Below are 17,197 nucleotides of genomic sequence, written 5' to 3' on the forward strand. Positions count from 1 at the left end.
ACCGCTTTGGAGGGCCAGGGGTCGGTGGACCACGCGGGGATTTGTACGGTGATCAGAACCCCAAGCGGGGCTTGCAAACCCGCCCGTGCGAAACCTTTAAGCATCATTAATATTCTCAAGTTCCATTCACACAAACCCCATCTCCAACAGGGATCCCGCGAATGGGGGTGGGGAAGGACCAGTCGAACGCGTCACGTGGTCATTAATCAATGAATCAGCACTATTGTTAAACCAGTCGCCCCGCTCATTAAGCCACAAATGAGGCCTTCGCGCCCGATGATCCTACTAAGCAGAGAACCGCACTGGGTCGTATGACTGACAGTGGGGTTCTTTTCAATTAATGACTATTATAATCACACTTGTATTAATATTATACCACGTGTGAGGAGGAAATCCCACGCCTTGCGCGAGGGGGCAGCACCACTCCATACCCCGTACAGATGGAAGCAGATGTCGACGAGTCCACTTGCTGTGCCCACCTCCTCGTGGCGAGCACCCAGGGGTACATTGCAAACCTCACCGACGTCCACCCACGGATAGAAGGTGGGGGGGGGGGGCGAGTTTCAGAACATCCGTGTGTGATCCATCAACCCTCGCTGCTGCTGCTGCCTCCGCAGTGTTGGGTTACACAGGCAGGCCACGTGCGGTGTAGCGACCACCGCACGTGGGGTGTTGTGTGTAGACCGGGGGGGGGGGGCTGTGATGGTGGTAGCGAGCATCAACTAATGGTGTCATCCCCAGGGCACGTGCGAGGGATTGGTTAGGTCAGAACCGCGGCGTGTGTACGCCCGGCCGCCTTTGTTTCACCCATTATTGGGGGGGTGGGAGAGTTGAAATGGGCAGTAACCGGGACTGGCTAAGATTGTGCGGTTGTACATCACGCACGCACGCACCCTCTAGCAAAGACAAAGACCCCCCGTGTAGCCTGCATAGATTATTGCGGCAAGTGCTGCTACCGAGAAGATAGAGGTCCGGGGTGGCTCACGCAAGCGGCGCGGTGTGGCCAGAACCACGCCCGAGCGCCTTTGTCTCCCCAGCGTCGATGTTTACACGCCACAACAGATGCTAATTTACGGCTGAGTCGACCTAGGGGAAGCACAGAACCTGTACGGATATCGTTTGCCCCCTGATGTTGGGTCAATAACGTGGACATTGATGACACCAATCACACGGTTATGCACAACAACAACAACCGCCGTTCACCACTAAGTGGCGATGACCTCACCACGTCGCTCGTGCCATGCTAGGTGCACTTCGAGGCTACGTGAAGTGACAAACGAGGCTACGTGAAGTGACCGGAGGTCACGGAACAGAGCCAGCAGCTGCCATGGGTTCACCAACTCAAGATGCCGGGCGGACGCACTCAACACTGTGCCCAACTCGCTGCGTTTTAGCCACCCGGCGCTCCACTCGTTGTTGTGAGCGTCGCTTCTCTTGCCCTCCGTTGTTGCTAGGAGGGCGACTGCCTCCTCCAACTGCCCAGTGGCAGCAGCGTCCATCAACGAGCCTCCTCCACAGAATCCGACCTTGGCACCGCTGGTGCCACCACCATCATCATAATCTCACACACACACACGTGTAATTAGTGACTCAGACCAATTAAGCGGCCGTATTTAAACCCAGCTGCTCGAACGTACGTGTGGGTCCCAATTTAAGTTAATTGCAATTGCGAACAGAGCAGTTTGTGGAACCGGACTGCATGGTCGAGTAACTAAGTCATCATTCCCACCCATCAGCATCGTCTATAAAATCAATTTTAGTGGTTCTCAACCTCTGTTGGCTCCTGTTCTATCCCCCCCATCTTGTTGAATTGTTTAAATCGAGTGTACCACCGCCACCTTGCCTGACCCAACATGGTTCGGAGAATTAAATGTATCAATATTTTCACCAATCGTCTATTTTGTGAGGTAAACTAACTAGCTGCTAAGTAACTGCAAGCGAATAAAATCAACGCTCTGAGTGCGTGACTCGATTTGTTCCCCGCTCGCTGGCTACTCTTGAAAACCAACATTGTTTACCATATTGGATTTAAATTCTCATCGTAGTTATCTTATATTGGCAGAATCGGATGTGAGTATTCACCAATGACTTGTGTATGATATAATTTCACACTTTTATAAATCACCTCACGTTGCGCCCTGGGACATTGCCACGTACCCCTCCCGGGGGTCCGCGTACCCCCCCCCCCCCCGAGGGGTCCACGTGCCCCCCTCCCCAGGGGTCAATGTATCCCCTCAGGGGTCGACGTACCCCCCCCCCCCAGGGATTCGCATATCCCCTCGGGTGTCCGCGTACCCCGCCCCGCGTACCCCCCCCACCCCCCCAGGGATCCGCGTACCCCAGGTTGAGGATCCACTACTCTATATCATCGCCACGATTACCACCACCATCATCATCCATGGCGTATTTGCTCCAGGTTCTTCGGACGGTGGTAGCCAGGTCAAAGTTGGCTTTCCGACTTGTCCAACGGGCGAGTTCTGGACCGCCATCGCCGATCCAACGTGCGCGCCATTGCCCCCCTCTGTCGTTGGCTCTTTGGATAACGACCCGCCAATTAAATGTGCGTGAAGCAATTAAGTGGTGGCTGTCCGTTCTTGTCGTTTGTGAGAGGTGGCATAAGTCTGGGTTACAGTCCTTCGTTACACCCATCGGGCCGAGTGAAATATGCCCGGATGTTGAAGTTCGTAATTAAGGAATGAGTTTCTCTCTAATCCCCAACCGCTCACCCTCTTGCGAAGCTCACCACGCGCGCCTGCTCGCCATCCTCGACACCCCCTTCCTCTCCCCCCTCCTGTTACACACCTCCCCACCCCTTAATTTTAGCAACCTTCACCCTTCCCACCCCGTCTCCCCTCTAGATTAAAAATTTATTTCTATACAACTGCTTTGTCTTTTAGTTTGTCCTTCCCCCACAATCTCTGGTAAGCAGTTGGCTACGTACGGTGCGAAAGAAGTTCGACACACATGCATCCATCCCTCTTCCCGAATCCTCACCATTCCTTCTCACCGCCCACCACCTCCCCCAGTATCACCGCACACACGTGTGACGTTATAGTTCAATCCCCATTGAAATTAGGCGATGGTTGGGCAGTAGAGCAAAATGTAGACTAATCCCCATCTGTTACATCTGTATGGCAGGCATGACTGAAAACATCTTCATATATTGAGGGCTGCAGAGCTTGGGCAATTGAATGGAGCCACCGGCTCAACACCTGGCCGCTGCTTTCCCGCTCGTCCTTGGGTTCCTCCACGCGCACGCCAGTCACTCTCTCTCTCGCTTCCGACAGCGAGCAGTTACAAGTTGAAATAATAATAATTATTACTACGTGACACTCAAAAGGTGACCGAGGTCAGCTTTATTGTGATACAAAAATACTTGACACGCGTGTTCTTGGCCAGACGCGAAGAGACCCGTGTCTCAGTGAATGCACCGCCCATTCACAGCAGCACACATTTAGACACACGCACAACCCATTCAGACATACACACCACCCATTCACACAGATCCCCCGTATAGCCTGAACAGACTGTTGGGGCAAGTGCTGTTTAGCAAGCACCTATGAAGGCCGGCACGGCACACGAGGGTGTGGGTGGCCAACACCACTGCCCGGCCACCACCTTCGCTTCCCTAGCGGCGATGTTTACACGTCGCACCAGGTACTCATTTTATCAGTCGGAGTCGAATTACGGAAAGACTTGGTTCAGATAATCGTCACTGGTGTTGGCCGTGAGCGGGAATCGAACTCGGGTGGCCGAGTTTGTAGTGCAACGCACTAACTACTACACTACCGCTCCCCACTCGCACACAAAGACAGCCACACACCACACATTCATTCATTCACACACGCATGTTGACGCGCGCACGCACAACTCAACTTGAGCCAAACAGCGGATTGACCATTGGTCGACGCTTCCACCGGTAATGGCAATGTTACGGAGCAGTGGCGAGGAAACACACACACAGACACTCAACTGTCGATGAATAATTTACAAAATCAACCGAACGCACACGCGGTGCTAGAAGCAGGCCGCCAGGGCAATACGAACGCACACGTCTGGCGTGGTCGTTGCAACCCCATCACCTCGCCCTGTGGAAACACGCGCGCATACACGCACCAGGAGCAAAAGCCTCCCCTCCCCCCCCTGCCCCCCGTCAGCATACGCACTCTACGCTCTCGCTGCAACATCCCACGGTTGGAACATCTCAGCCAAGTCACCCGGCGGCGCTGCTCCTCTCGTCTCATCTGCCGCTCACCCTCTCGTCATCCCGACTGCGGCGTTCCCTTCTCTTCTCGCTCTCTCCGCTGCCTCCTGCCCCATCGTCACCCCCCTCTCGCCGTCTCTCTCACCCTCTCCGCCGCTCCCCCGACGACTTGCTCGATCGCTCGCTTGCTCCCCTCCGTCACTTGGCGCTGTCGACAAGGCTCTGTAGCGACGTGGGCACCCACGTCTTCTCTCCCTGCACGAAGACGACGCCCCGGTCGATGTATGCCACCTGGCGCCCAAACGTGTACAGCTGCTTGCCCTCGTGGCGCCGGCCCAGCAGCGGCATGAACACGATGTTGTTCTCCTCGGCGCGCGCCTGCACCAGCTCCTTGAAGCTCAGCGGCACCGGCTGAGCGACGCCCACGGCCAGGCCGCCGGCGGGGCCCGGCGGGCCCGGGGGGACCGCCGAGGCCGGAGGGGGCGCGGGGCCCCCGTCGGGCTGGAAGTCTCGCCGGCGCTCGGTCTGGGTGAGGTAGGCGATGTGCTCGCGTGCGCCGGGCTGCGTGAAGCCCACGGGTCCTGGGGTGGGTGAGACACAGGGGGCGGGTGGGGGAGAGAGTGATGCAGTCATTAATGTCGTGAGCCTGCGGGGGACATGCGACCGCGTCAGACAACATCCGCGCCTCCGATTAGCACGGTTGGCTATGTACAATGCGAGAGAAAGTTCAACGTACATAAATACATCGTTGTGATGTGAAAAGAAAAAAATATACATTTGTCAACAGTACTGTGACCTTAAAAAGTCAGCAATAGGCGATGTTTTGGGCAATGGCTCTTCTTCACAGCACATAGACAGGCCACAGCGGTGGAGTGTAATTTGCGCTCGTGCACTAGCGCCAACGCAGTCCCGCCAAACATTCACCAAATAATGTGATATGCAGCAACACCGAGAGCTACACTATTGCCTACACCTAGAGCATACCCATGGTAACTATCAACAGTATAACATTCACCATCACCCACACGTACACAGTCACCTATGGTATACGCTTCACAATCACCATGACCATACCCACCACCAAACAAAGACAAAGATCCCCTGTATATATTCTAAATAGACTGTTGGGGCAAGTCCTGTTAGCCAGCACCTATGAAGGTCGGCACAGCACGCGAGGGGGTGCGTGCCTAACATCACGCCCGGCCGCCTTTGTCTCCCCAGTGGCGATGCTTACATACCACACCAGGTACTCATTTTAGGTTTAGTTGACCTCGGGGAGTCCCAGGACCCATTCAGATTATCGTCACTGATGTTGGTAGTGAACGGCCATCGTACTCGGGTCACCGGGTCCAGAGCACAGCGTGCTAGCTAACCGCTACACTACCACTCCGCCCTTCATACCACCATCATCATCATACACACACCAGCCCAAAAGTCTCACTCCTGCACAGCTACAATTCCTTGGATACAAGGGTCACCAGGATTTCGCAGGGGAGCCAAAGGAATCCTGGTTGGAATAAAGGAGCAAAAGGATACTGGAGGAGAGGGCAGAGAGTCACGGAGAGTCACCCCGAGCCAAAAGGAGCCACAGAAAGCAATGGGAAGACACGGGGGAGTTATGGAGAGGCACGAGGAGTCACAGAGCCACAGGAAGCCATTTGTGGGGGGTCATGGGGAGCGCGAGGGGTAGCGACGGGAGTGCCACGGGGGAGCGAGGCATCACGAGGGGCGATTACCGTGCGGCATGGAGACGGCGCGATTCATGATGTCCAGCGCCTCGCTGAACTTCTCCTTGACGGTGACGTGCGCCAGCAGCTGCTCCGAGAAGAGTGACTTCCAGCCCTGGTACCACTTGATTATCTCCTCGTAGTTGGGGTTGTTGCTGAGCCACGCGCATAGCACCTGCGTGCGACGACGCGCATAGGCAGTGTACGTTCAGTACGTTGAACTTCTTTCGCACCGAGTGAACATGGGGGCCTTAGCCTGCTGCCAGTAAGGTGCCGATGCATAATCGCAAATTGAGAAGAGCGAGTAATGGTTCAAATTTGGTAAATTTGAAACGTGGAGTCGGGCACACAATGGCCTGCTCTTGCGAATTACACTGTGAAGCAGATGGTATAGAGTATTATTATGATTATTAATACACCTGCAGTATAATCAGGGCAGCCGCTAAATTCGAACACCAAACCTCTGCAACAAAACTTAAAACTATGAACTATTAATATTTTACCAGGTCAGGCCCACTAAGCTACACAGCTCTTTTCCAGAAGCGACCTGGCCACAAATAATAGCTCAACGAAGTGGCTTATCACGTGGAAATTTATCGCAGCCAAACACTCTAAACGCACGTTGATTCTATATGTGGATATGTGGAGGGAAAAACCAGGGAGAACACGCAAACCACAAATAATGCAGCAGGCATCAGGGTCGAACCCACGACCTCCTCTATTGCCAGGCCAGGTAGTGAACATCTCGCCACCGTAGCGGCCCACAGTATGACGAGGTGATGGTCTCACCTGGAGCCACTTGGCAAAGAAATGTTTGTCGAGCAGCGTGACGAGGCTGGCGGGAGACAGCATCCCTTCCCAGTCGATCACCCAGCGGAAGGGGTCCAGGTGCTGCTGGTGAGGGTTAATCACGAAGTCCGAGAGACACATGCCTGGGAGGGCGGCAGACACGGCGCCGGTTGTGAGATGTTTGGTTCGACCCGACTCTCCGCTCCCCACCATCGTCACAATAGCGCACTGTCTATCCACTGCTGGGTGAAGGCCTCCCTAAGTCGATGTCACTCCTTAAGGTCACGCAATGCCAATATTCCAACGTGTGACTTGAAGAGATCAATGACATTGTGCAGATGGCAATAAATTCGGGAGAGTTGATTGCCAAAGCTTCACTGTCGTGTCCATGTCGGTCACAGTTAAGAGACTGATAACGATGACAATGGTGATGGTGATGGACTGATCATCCCCTGAGGAAATTATGCATAGCACGCATCACAGTGGACATTAAAGATCCCGTGACATTTTTTGAAAAACAACAGACCACGTCAACTGGCGGAAGCGGGGTGGGGGGGGAGGGCCTTCGGCTGGACAGCGGCAGGGCAAAAGAACGAGATGAGATGGAGGTATTTCAGGACCCCATGAATGCAAACCCTTCTCTTTAGCTCACCGAGCTTGGGCAGGATGTGCTTGAGCATGAAAGCCTCCCAGCTGCCCGGGGAGAACACCTCCTTCCACGGCCGCAGGATGAGTTTGGCGGAAGGGTCGCTGGGATGCCAGCGCTGCAGGGCACTGCCCAGCTTGCTCCGGATGGGCGAGTAGAGCGGCTCTAGGCGAGCGCCGCCCATCAGGGGCAGCCACGGGTGGATCCACGCGTGGATGGGCACCGTGTCTGTCAGCGGGTTCCAGTTTTCCACCTGCGCGCAACAACCCGGCGCTTATTTCAGCGCGTAACATTCCCACCCTGCGATGTTCTGCAATTGCCGCGCTGCCGACGGTGTTGGGCTGTGGTCGTGAGTCTCTATGTAACTCTACGCGTCTATACGAGTCACTATGGATCTCGGCGTACCTCCGATTAGCACGGTTGGCTACGTCGGGTGCGAAAGACGCTGAACATACATACATACATACTGTGCAACTCTATGGATCTCTATATAACTCTATGGATCTCTGCGTAACTCTATGTAACTGCCGCCACTGCCAACGGTCTTGGGCTGTGGCCGTCCTTGTGAAGGAGCTGCTCAGCTCAGTGGGGCCTTCGCTGGTGAACAAATAATGCACGGCGTGCAGCACGTGATGAGCAACGAGCGAAGTGCAGTGTAGTTAAAACAAAACTAGAAACAGTGTGCCGCTCTCGGGTCCTGCACAGGTGATGTCGAGAGTGTGGGTGAGAGCACGAGGGTGAGCAGTACGGTTATGAGTTAAGGTGAGTTGTAAGGGTTAAGATTTGGATAAGAGTTGGGGGTTTAGATTGAAGTGAGGATTAATGTGAAAGGATATAGTGAGTGTTATGGGTCAAGTGAGGAATCGGGTGAACGTAATGTCGAGGACGAATTGCAAAGGGACTATGCCTCGAACAAAAACAACTTGCACCGAAAACTAAAAAGCGGCGGCAGTAAAATCCGAGCGAGCGAGAGAGATGCGGACCTCGCGCTGAAGTTTGGGGAAGATAAGCTGCTCCAGGACGTTGTTGAGAATCCAGGGCGGCAGGAACTCCATCCAGTGCTCCACCATATCCACCATGGGCTCGCAGGCACGTGGCTGCCACCGCACCACGGCGGAACGCACGCACGGCATCCACGTGTCCCACATGAGGCGGTGGTAGGGGTCCATGTTGGTGCCCCCGCCGCCGCCGCTGCTGCCGGCGAGCGGGCCCAGCTGTGGGTGCACGGTCTGCAGCACGTTCTGGCTCTCCTCCAGGATGGCCTTCCACTCGCGTGCCACGTCCAGGCCGAACGACGGGTCCTAGGCGGAAATTCAGGGGTGCGGGGACGGGGGGTGAAAGGTGAAAATCGCGGCGACTCAATTTGGCGAATTGTCGTCGTGATTCAAGTGAAGAAACTGCTTCAGTGTTTGTTCAATGGTGTTGTGAATGTGGAACCCCTAGTGGCTGCAGGGTTTATGTTAATTACATGCAAGGTACACAAATTATAATTAAATGACTAAGGCATTTAAAATGATGCGTGTGATATGAAGGCAAGAATGAATTTTAACTGGCGAATAGATGCATCTTTGCACACCTACGATACACAGAGCATGATCGTTAACCGAAGAATGAAGCAATGTATCATTACATGCTCCTTCACGCATTCCCACAGCACCCTTCCTAATCCAGGCACAGCCAAACAACTATAACACTCTTTTTTATCTTATCAGGTTAGGCCCACTGAGCTATATTGCTCTTTTTAAGAAACAACCTGGCGACAAACGATAGCTCAATTAAGTGGCTGATTTGGAGGGAAAACCCGGAGGACCCGGAGAAAAATCCACGCAACCACAGGGAAAGAGACGCGCAAACTCCAAATATACAGGCGTCAGGGTTGGAATCAAACCCAGGACCTCCCGCATACTTGGCAAGGGAGTTAACATCTTGCCAGTGCGGCACCGATGCACCCCCCCCTTGGCACCTTGAGGGGGTCCCACCCGGCAAAGCTCTGCTTGAGGAGTGGCTGCACGGTGAGCACGGCGAGCGTGGCGAGGTCGAAGGCGCGGTATTCCTCGTAGAATTCGCTCTGCAGCGAGCGGAAGACCCGGGCCGCGTCGGCGAGGCCGAGCGGCGGCTCCCCCTCCCCCGGCGGCACGTCCCCCTCGAGCGAGCGGGCGCGGCGCTCGCAGGACTCGGCCACGGCCAGCACGCGGCCCAGCCGCTCCACGGCGCGGTCCTCCTGCTCCAGCAGCGCCTCCAGCCGCTGGGCTTCGTGCTGCAGAGCCACCACCTGAGGTCGGGACGGAGTTGGTGAAACGAGACCGCCCGCGCACTCTTGAAGGGTCGAGGGGTTTCTGGTGGGATTCCTCCAACGCCGGAGGTCTACCCTCGTGCCCCCACTATCGCGGGGCTCTCTGCCTTTTTCCATGTTCACCAGCTGTCCCCCGTTTGAACGCAAGATGGCTGGTTATGCTCTGACTATCGCCGAGCGCTTTCCAGATGACGCCGAGAGCGTTGTATTTTTAATCATGCTTGGTTCTTCCTGCGTGCGCGTGAATGAGTGCGTTCCCGGCGACGTGCAAGTCGGACTTCTATTAAAACGGGGATCTTGTGTACACGTACGCGTGTGCCCCACTTTGGCAGGGAGGCACCGATTCAACCTGCGCGTACTTGACGCAGACGGCCCGATTCAAATGACAATGAAGACTTTGTTTGGGCGTACGCGTGTCCCACACGAGGTAGAGAGAGAGAGCAATGAGCATGGTTGGATACGTACGGTGCGAAAGAAGTTCCACACACTGACATTCTCAAGTCAGAGTAGGGATATCTCTATGTGTGGTGTGGGACACTAGGCCCGCGCAAGCGTGCAACGACCCCATCACCTGGTTCTTCTCGTGGCGCAGCCGACGGTCGGTCTGCACAATGTCCTGCTCCGTGAGCTCCACAAGCAGCTGGAGGTTGTGCTCCAGCTCCGGCAGGGCGAATCCCTTGCGCTTGCTCTCGCTCGGCGCCGCGGTTTCTCCCTCCCCGGCCTCGGCCTCGTCTGACGGAACGCTGTGGCGCTGGCTCATCTGATCGTAGCTGTAGTAAACCTTCTGGCTCTTGCCAGTCAGGTCGATTACCTGCAGGGGGAAACAGACGAAGGTGTTCCGCGCATCCTTACTCGCTATTTATTCTATTTTTTGTATTTTACTATTTATATTTTACCAGCTTTGGCCCACTGAGTTATATAGCTCTTTTTCAGAAGCAACCTGGCCACAGATGATAACTCGACGAAGTGGCTTATCACGTGAAAATATATAGCAGCCAAATACGCATGTTGATTCTAAATGTGGAGGGAAAAACCGGAGGGCCATGAGAAAAATCTACGCAACCACGGGCAGAGACATGCAAACTCAAAATATACAGCAGGCGTCAGGGTCGGGATCGAACCCACGACGTCCTGTATACCAGGCGAGGTAGTTAACATCTCGCCACTGTGGCGCCGACGACGCCCCTCAAATGAGCGGCTGGAGAGGTTTACGGCAGCCGTGTCAGGCACACAAAGGGCAGCACCGCTGAAATTATGGATTCGAGTCTGGGTTGTCCCAGCAAAGGGAAGTGCTGCGAGCGAGAGAGAACCCCACCTTGACTTGGCTGAGCTGTGAGGGTGGCGCCACCTTGCGGCCCAGCCCCTTAGCCTTGAGCTCCTCCACGGTGCGGTAGGTGTACCGTGGACCCTTCTTGGTTGCGCCGGCTCCGGTGCCGGGCTCCTTCCGCCACTGGCTCAGCTGCTGCTTGAACTCCTATTAGGGGTGCGGGGGGGGCGTCACCACGTGAGGATGCCGGCTAGGCGTGCGGCGGCGTGATGATGCGATAGCCGCCGCAATATATATATGTGTGTATGTTGAACTTCTTTCGCCGTCGTACGTAGCCAACCGTGTTTATTGGAGGGCGGGGGAAGGACAACAAACTAAACACAAGCAGCAATGATCTCGAGTCAAGATTTCATTCAGAGATCGTTTCTTTTTTTGTCGCATTTCTGTTGTCTTTGCTTACTCAAATATTCCCATGTTTATCCGATCCGACTGGCCAACTGCCTGAGAAAAAAAGATCACCCGAAATACACGCGAACTCATATCTCGGAAGCTAAGCCGAGTTGATAATTAATAGTTATTGGACGGTCGAACACCATGGTTAATAAAACGAGGGTTCTAGACTGCTGCAAGGCTACGTTGAGGGCAGTAGAGGGCAGTCTAGCACTGCACTCTGCTGCCCACAACAACATAGGGCAGTGCAGCAGTGCACTTCTATGCACAAACATCGATACTCCCCTGCCTTCATCGACGCACACCGACTGGCCTGGTGAAGTATGGTCAAATCGCCATTACGAGTCACGGCACGGGGAGGCCCCCATTCAGCAGTGGGATGCGTGTTCCATTGGTCTAGGCCTAAATCTATTATCACGCAACCCCACAAGAAACGTTGCAAAATGCAATGCCGGCTGACGTCTCGTCGTGTACAAAATTGCACTGCGTCGAGTTATTTTCGCTTAGACGGGCAAACGTGACGTCAGGCGAGTCCCACCTCCTCTTCCTCCTCGTCGGACTTGGGAGCCGGGAAATCATGGAGTGACTGTTTGGTGCGCTCCGGACCGTGCGCTCCGATCGCTCCTCGGCCCTTGCGGACCTTGGCTTCCACCGGCAAGACGATGCCTGCGCGAGCACGCGACACACACACACACGCGATACACACACACGCACGGAGCAACAACGCCAGCGGTGATGTAGCTAATGATGCCGATGATGACGTCAAAAAGCACAGCCTCCCATCCAGTGGCACACGTGGGAATTAAGAGGCGAGAGGTTTTTGTTTTTCCCCACTCACAACTATATGCGTGTTATCCAATTAGTCGAGTAATCAAACTGATAATCAGTATGCAATTGACTTAAATAATCAGATATCCGGGCTCTGGCAATCTCACCCTGCGCATTCTTGCCCAGTCCAAGGCCGGGGACGTAGCCCATCTTCTGCAGCAGCTTTTGCCCAATGCCCTTCGTGTGTCGCTCCCAGCTGCCGAAGCCCTTCTCAGGGGGCAGTCCGGCCACGGTACGGGAAGGCCTGATGCCCCCCTTCTGGGACTGAACACACGCACGTGCGCACACACAGCGAAGACTTGGAACGTGTTTACGCGTGCACGCTCACACCACTCACCCCATAGGCCGGGGTTTCCATAGAAAAACGCAGCTCCACAGCACCAACCAAGGAATGTCGTTTGGCTTTAACCAATTTACTCGTGTTCAATTCAAATTTCTATCTTTGCACACTTCACTTGCCTGATGATTGGTAAACAGGTAAGAGCATTACCGAATTAAATTGATAGGAATCAAAGTGTAGCGGTGGCGCAATGGTAAACACACTGACATGATGAAGCTGGCGACCCGGGTTCGATTCCCGGCCACGGTCAACGCCAACTGCAATTTTGCCAACCCATCTTTTTAATTTTCCCGTGAGCTCGTCGCTTCCGACGGTCCCGCACCGTCTTGCGCGTCCACACGGGACCCGTCGGTGCGATTGTGCGCGCATATTCGCGTGTGCGTCGCCAGACCTGCCTGGCGCCGCGCCCACCCTTCGCCCTCTGCAGCGCCTCGGTCCAGGGCCCCAGACGGGCACCGTCCTCCTCGCCGCCGGAGCCCTTGCCCGAGACCCCCTCCTCGTCCTCATCCTCATCCTCCTCTTCCTCGGCGGCGGGACGCTTCACGCCGCCGCTCACAAAGCTCACGGGGGCCGTGAAGTCGCGGTTCTTGCTTTAGAGATCGATGCACAAAAAAAAACGGTGTAAAAACGTGCCGGCAAATCAGGCTGGGCTTTTATTACAGGAAGCTCATTGGGACGATCAGAGTAACGGGAGTAAAAAAAATGTAATAAACACCCGTGTCTTTTATGACTACGTCACTTGTCGCAAGCAGGCAGGTCGAGGGTTGGAGCACGCAGCCCTAAAGTAATGTTTCTCTTTCTTGAGCTACTACGCTGCCGGATGATGGTCTCCCCATGACGTGTCGGTCATGTGGGTTATATCACCATACTTCACCACACTGATGTGAAAATAATTGTCACACGTGTACAATTTAAGGTGTGCACCGTTTGTGTGAGAAGCGATTTTAAACGATTAATTGATACATCGTTACAATATACAGCACGATACCAATCCCATTTCCCCACAGTTGACACTGGTGGTGTCAATGATTATTTCAAGTCATATGTTACTGTGGTCATTACGATGATAATGATAAGATATAAATGAGTTAAGGCTGATGGTTAAGGTGAATAAGATGCTGCATGGCTACCTCATAGTGCACGTTGTACACACATAGTGTATAATCCCAAAGACTCCCACCGAGACCCTTGCTGAGGTCTCCCACTCATACCCCTGCTGAACTCCCCACGGGTCCCTATGCCATCACCCCCCCTCTCTCCCTGCCATCATCGCACCTCCTCCCGCCCGAGAATCCGGGCCTCTCGTCGTCATCGTCGTCGTCCTCAGCCCAGACCCCGTACACGGCCTCCTCCTTGCTCTGGCGGTGGCGCACACGCTCGGGGTTGAACTCGTTCTCCAGGTCCCAGTCGGTCACCTCGAAACGCTCCACGTTCACGTCCTCGTCGCGCCCGTACAAGTGCGACATCGACATGGTGGCGGTGGTGGTGAGATCGCCCCTGGGATGCGAGGGGTGGCAGGATGGAAATGGGTCCCCGGGAGATGGGTTCTAGGAGGAATGCGCGTTTCAGGAATCGAGACAGGTCCCGCAACAGGTAGCTTCCAGGAGATGCAGGTTCTAGGTGACAAATACCAGCAGGAGCAGATGCCAAGAAAGAATCTGACCAGAGACGGGTCACACTAGGCACGGACACCTAAAGAAAGAGAAACCAAGTCTCAAGAGAAACGGGACCCACGAAAGGGCAGATCACCAGAAATTCGATGGTCAGGATAAAAGACCAGACCAAGGAGTGGTGTCCTAATGCGGACGACTGCTTGAATTAATGGGTCCCAGACTGGAGGTCTCAGGAGAAGCCGGGTTCTCAAGAGTGACGTTTGAGGAGACCCCAGGTGAGATCCTGGCGGAGTCTCCCACTTCACGCAGCGGCGAGCAGCCCGACCCCTGCTCGCCAGACACACGGAGAAACAAGGCGCGAGTGGTTAAGACTGGCGAAGAGATTTGCAAGACTACGGACAAAGTGACAGCATCCTCGTGAGCCGTGGTCTGATCCAATTATGAACTTAGGCCTTCCGACGCCACCACCACCACCACTCCCTCGTGCAGCTGCGATGCCACAAATGCATTTGACTGGTGAAGTTTGTGATTTAAGCTTTACGTGGTGGGGCAAGCCCGTGGTCCCAGCGTTGGGATTGGTGTTGCAAGGGTTGGTGACTCACGTAGAGATTTGCGAAACCTCCTGACCAACCCGATGGCCTGCGAGGTGGCTGTAACAATATGAACAAATATTCGGATTCTCATATAAAAGTTAAGGGCGCAGCCCCGCAATTAATTGCTGGCTTACGCCACTGCTGGCGAAAAAGGATTTCTGTATTGTACCGTATGAACTTCTTTCGCACCGTACGTAGCCAACTGTGCTAATTGGAGGTGCGGGGAAGCGCCACACAGCTCCCTACATGGGGTAATTTGGCCTACTCTTCCACATTGGGCAGACGTCTTCCGCAGAGGTGGGAGTACCCACGCTTTACCCCATCTTCTAAAATTACTTACAACTATACTCTTTGGTTCTATTCGGTAAAGTCACGTAGGTAAAAAATAAAACAAAAATCACGACGTTTCGGCCACAACACAAGCGACCTTCATCAGGTGAAGGGACCAGCTCTCCAGCGCTGTCCTCGAGACAGCCTGGTCCCTTCACCTGATGAAGGCTGCTTGTGTTGTGGCCGAAACGTCGTGATTTTTGTTGTTTTATTTTTTACCTACGTGACTTTACCGAATAGAACCAAAGAGTATGGATCCTTGCAGTCACGAAAGCTTTAAATCTACTTACAACTAAACTACTTTTATTTTACCAGGTAAGGCCCCACTGAGATATAGTTTGTTTCAGAAGCGACACTGGCTATCCACAAAGGAAAGCAGCTCAACTTAGTGGCTTATCATCATCATCACATGGACATTTATAGCAGCAGCAGCCGCCAAACAAACGCAACTTTACAGCAGTAGCAGCAAGTGGGAATCGTAAATCCGACCTGCGGACTGTTTCAGCTTTTCCGTTTCATTTATTTGGTATAGCCCTGTGAGCCATTCGGCTCTTGAATCAAGTGCAACCGCAACAAACAAAAAAAACATGAACAAGAAAAACATCTTAAAGTGACTACGCGCAAACAGAAAAATCCAGAAAAAAACCAGCAAAAGTCTTCCAGAAAAATCACCGCACATCAATGACTGCTGCGATGCCATCGTCTGCGTGGTGAGTGTTCCCTCCTCACAGGAAGGGAAAACACGAAATATGGTTCTTTAATTTTGTTTTTTGTTTTAAAAAAAGGTCATTCATTCAGCCGATTCTGCTTGAATAAATTAGGTAATGTTAAAAGACTTTGCCGTGGCCTGCCAGACCCCGCGGCGCCTCAAGTACGGAGAAACCTCGGAATACTGCATACGTTTAGCCTCGGTCATTAACAAACGTCAAAAAAATCATGCGAAATTCGCTTCACACGATCACAGCGTTGGCTTCACACGAGCAGCAGCGACCCTAGGCCTCAGGGACACTATGTCCATCACGACGGGAGTCGTCGTGTTCGGAACTGGAGGGGTCCCCCCACCTCCCACTCACCTCGGCTGGGCGGCGGCGTGCGGCGGCGGCGTCTTAACTCGCGGCGTTAACCTCGGGGGAGGGGTTAACCTCTGGCGCTAAGACGACACCAGCGCCAGCAGCGTGGACATCGTCAACGTCGCCAGTTGAACGCCGCGCACCGCGAGCGAGGGCGGCAACGGCGACGCGGCGTGAGGTTTTCTTTAAAAATATTTTTGCCGTCGAGCGTCCGAGCTGTGATCAGCCGTGAAGCAGAGCGGCGGCCATCTTACGTAGGGGGCGGGGGAGGAGTCTCCACCCCCCCCCCCGAATTGTAGTAGTGACGTCGACAAAGGTGCGACCAAGCCGCCGCAGCGGTTCGATCTCTGCAAGCGAACCGGGGTTGGGGGCCGACTCCCCCTACTCAATATGGCCGCCGATTGTCCACGACGTTCCCCATCCAACGTCGGCGTCTCTTTCTGACCACGTGCCCTCTGCTCGTGACGGAGTTGACGGTCGGCGATTTCTTTAGTTAATAACGTTAGTGGATAATCGAAATTTAGTCGATAACTTTCTTAAACGTCGGTGGCTTTATTGAGTGAGGGTTTAACACGCAGGCGTTGTGCGGCTACATTAAAACTCCGTAGCTGTGAACCCCTTATCACAGACCAACTAAGACCTTATTGGTCACCACGTGCCACTTATAAATCTCAAAGTTCATCCTACAAAGTCTCATCACAAGGGAGACATTTTTATTTAAAGCTTTCGTGACAGCAGTAATTCATAATCTTAGCTCTTTCGGTAAAGTCACGTTGAAGGGAAACAATAAAATATATAAAACAATAAAAATTCTCACGTTTCGACCATAACACAAACGGTCGTCATCAGGTGTGTCGGTTTGCATAAATTTATTTATTTTTAAGCGGTGTATTTATTTATATATAAAAAACGTCAGCGCCACGCGCAGCGATTTGGCAGTTTATTTAGAAGGACGAGTCCATCTATGTTCTGAAAAGAGGAGGGGGGAGACGAAAAATTAATGTATGCTGTCTGAAAGCCACTGTAAGCGTGAACAATCAATTAAGA

At 53.7% G+C, this 17,197-nt stretch overlaps 1 protein-coding gene across 3 annotated transcripts; it reads right to left on the bottom strand.

The window, feature by feature from the left end:
* Nucleotides 1-3,330: 3,330 nt before the first annotated feature.
* Nucleotides 3,331-16,433, bottom strand: TFIP11 (tuftelin interacting protein 11). Of its 3 annotated transcripts, none has more exons than XM_032947362.2 (13): nt 16,154-16,433; nt 13,820-14,484; nt 12,936-13,134; nt 12,312-12,468; nt 11,915-12,042; nt 10,975-11,133; nt 10,231-10,470; nt 9,330-9,638; nt 8,350-8,667; nt 7,373-7,619; nt 6,721-6,863; nt 5,941-6,106; nt 3,331-4,785 (listed from the first exon to the last, which is right to left on the bottom strand). In XM_032947362.2, the coding sequence occupies exons 2-13, from the start codon at nt 14,014-14,016 to the stop codon at nt 4,403-4,405; spliced, it is 2,646 nt and encodes an 881-aa protein (XP_032803253.2). In that variant the 5' UTR covers nt 14,017-14,484; nt 16,154-16,433; the 3' UTR covers nt 3,331-4,402. The 3 variants fall into 3 exon arrangements, with proteins under 3 accessions (XP_032803253.2, XP_075918735.1, XP_075918742.1); XM_076062620.1 differs by lacking the exon at nt 16,154-16,433 and adding an exon at nt 14,760-15,151; XM_076062627.1 differs by lacking the exons at nt 13,820-14,484; nt 16,154-16,433 and having other exon boundaries at nt 12,940-13,054.
* Between the last annotated feature and the right edge of the window lie 764 nt (nt 16,434-17,197).

This window comes from Petromyzon marinus, chromosome 5 (assembly GCF_048934315.1).
Source record: "Petromyzon marinus isolate PM22_M1 ecotype Great Lakes invasive population chromosome 5, UKy_Petmar_22M1.pri1.0, whole genome shotgun sequence".
NCBI classification, from domain to species: Eukaryota; Metazoa; Chordata; class Hyperoartia; order Petromyzontiformes; family Petromyzontidae; genus Petromyzon; species Petromyzon marinus.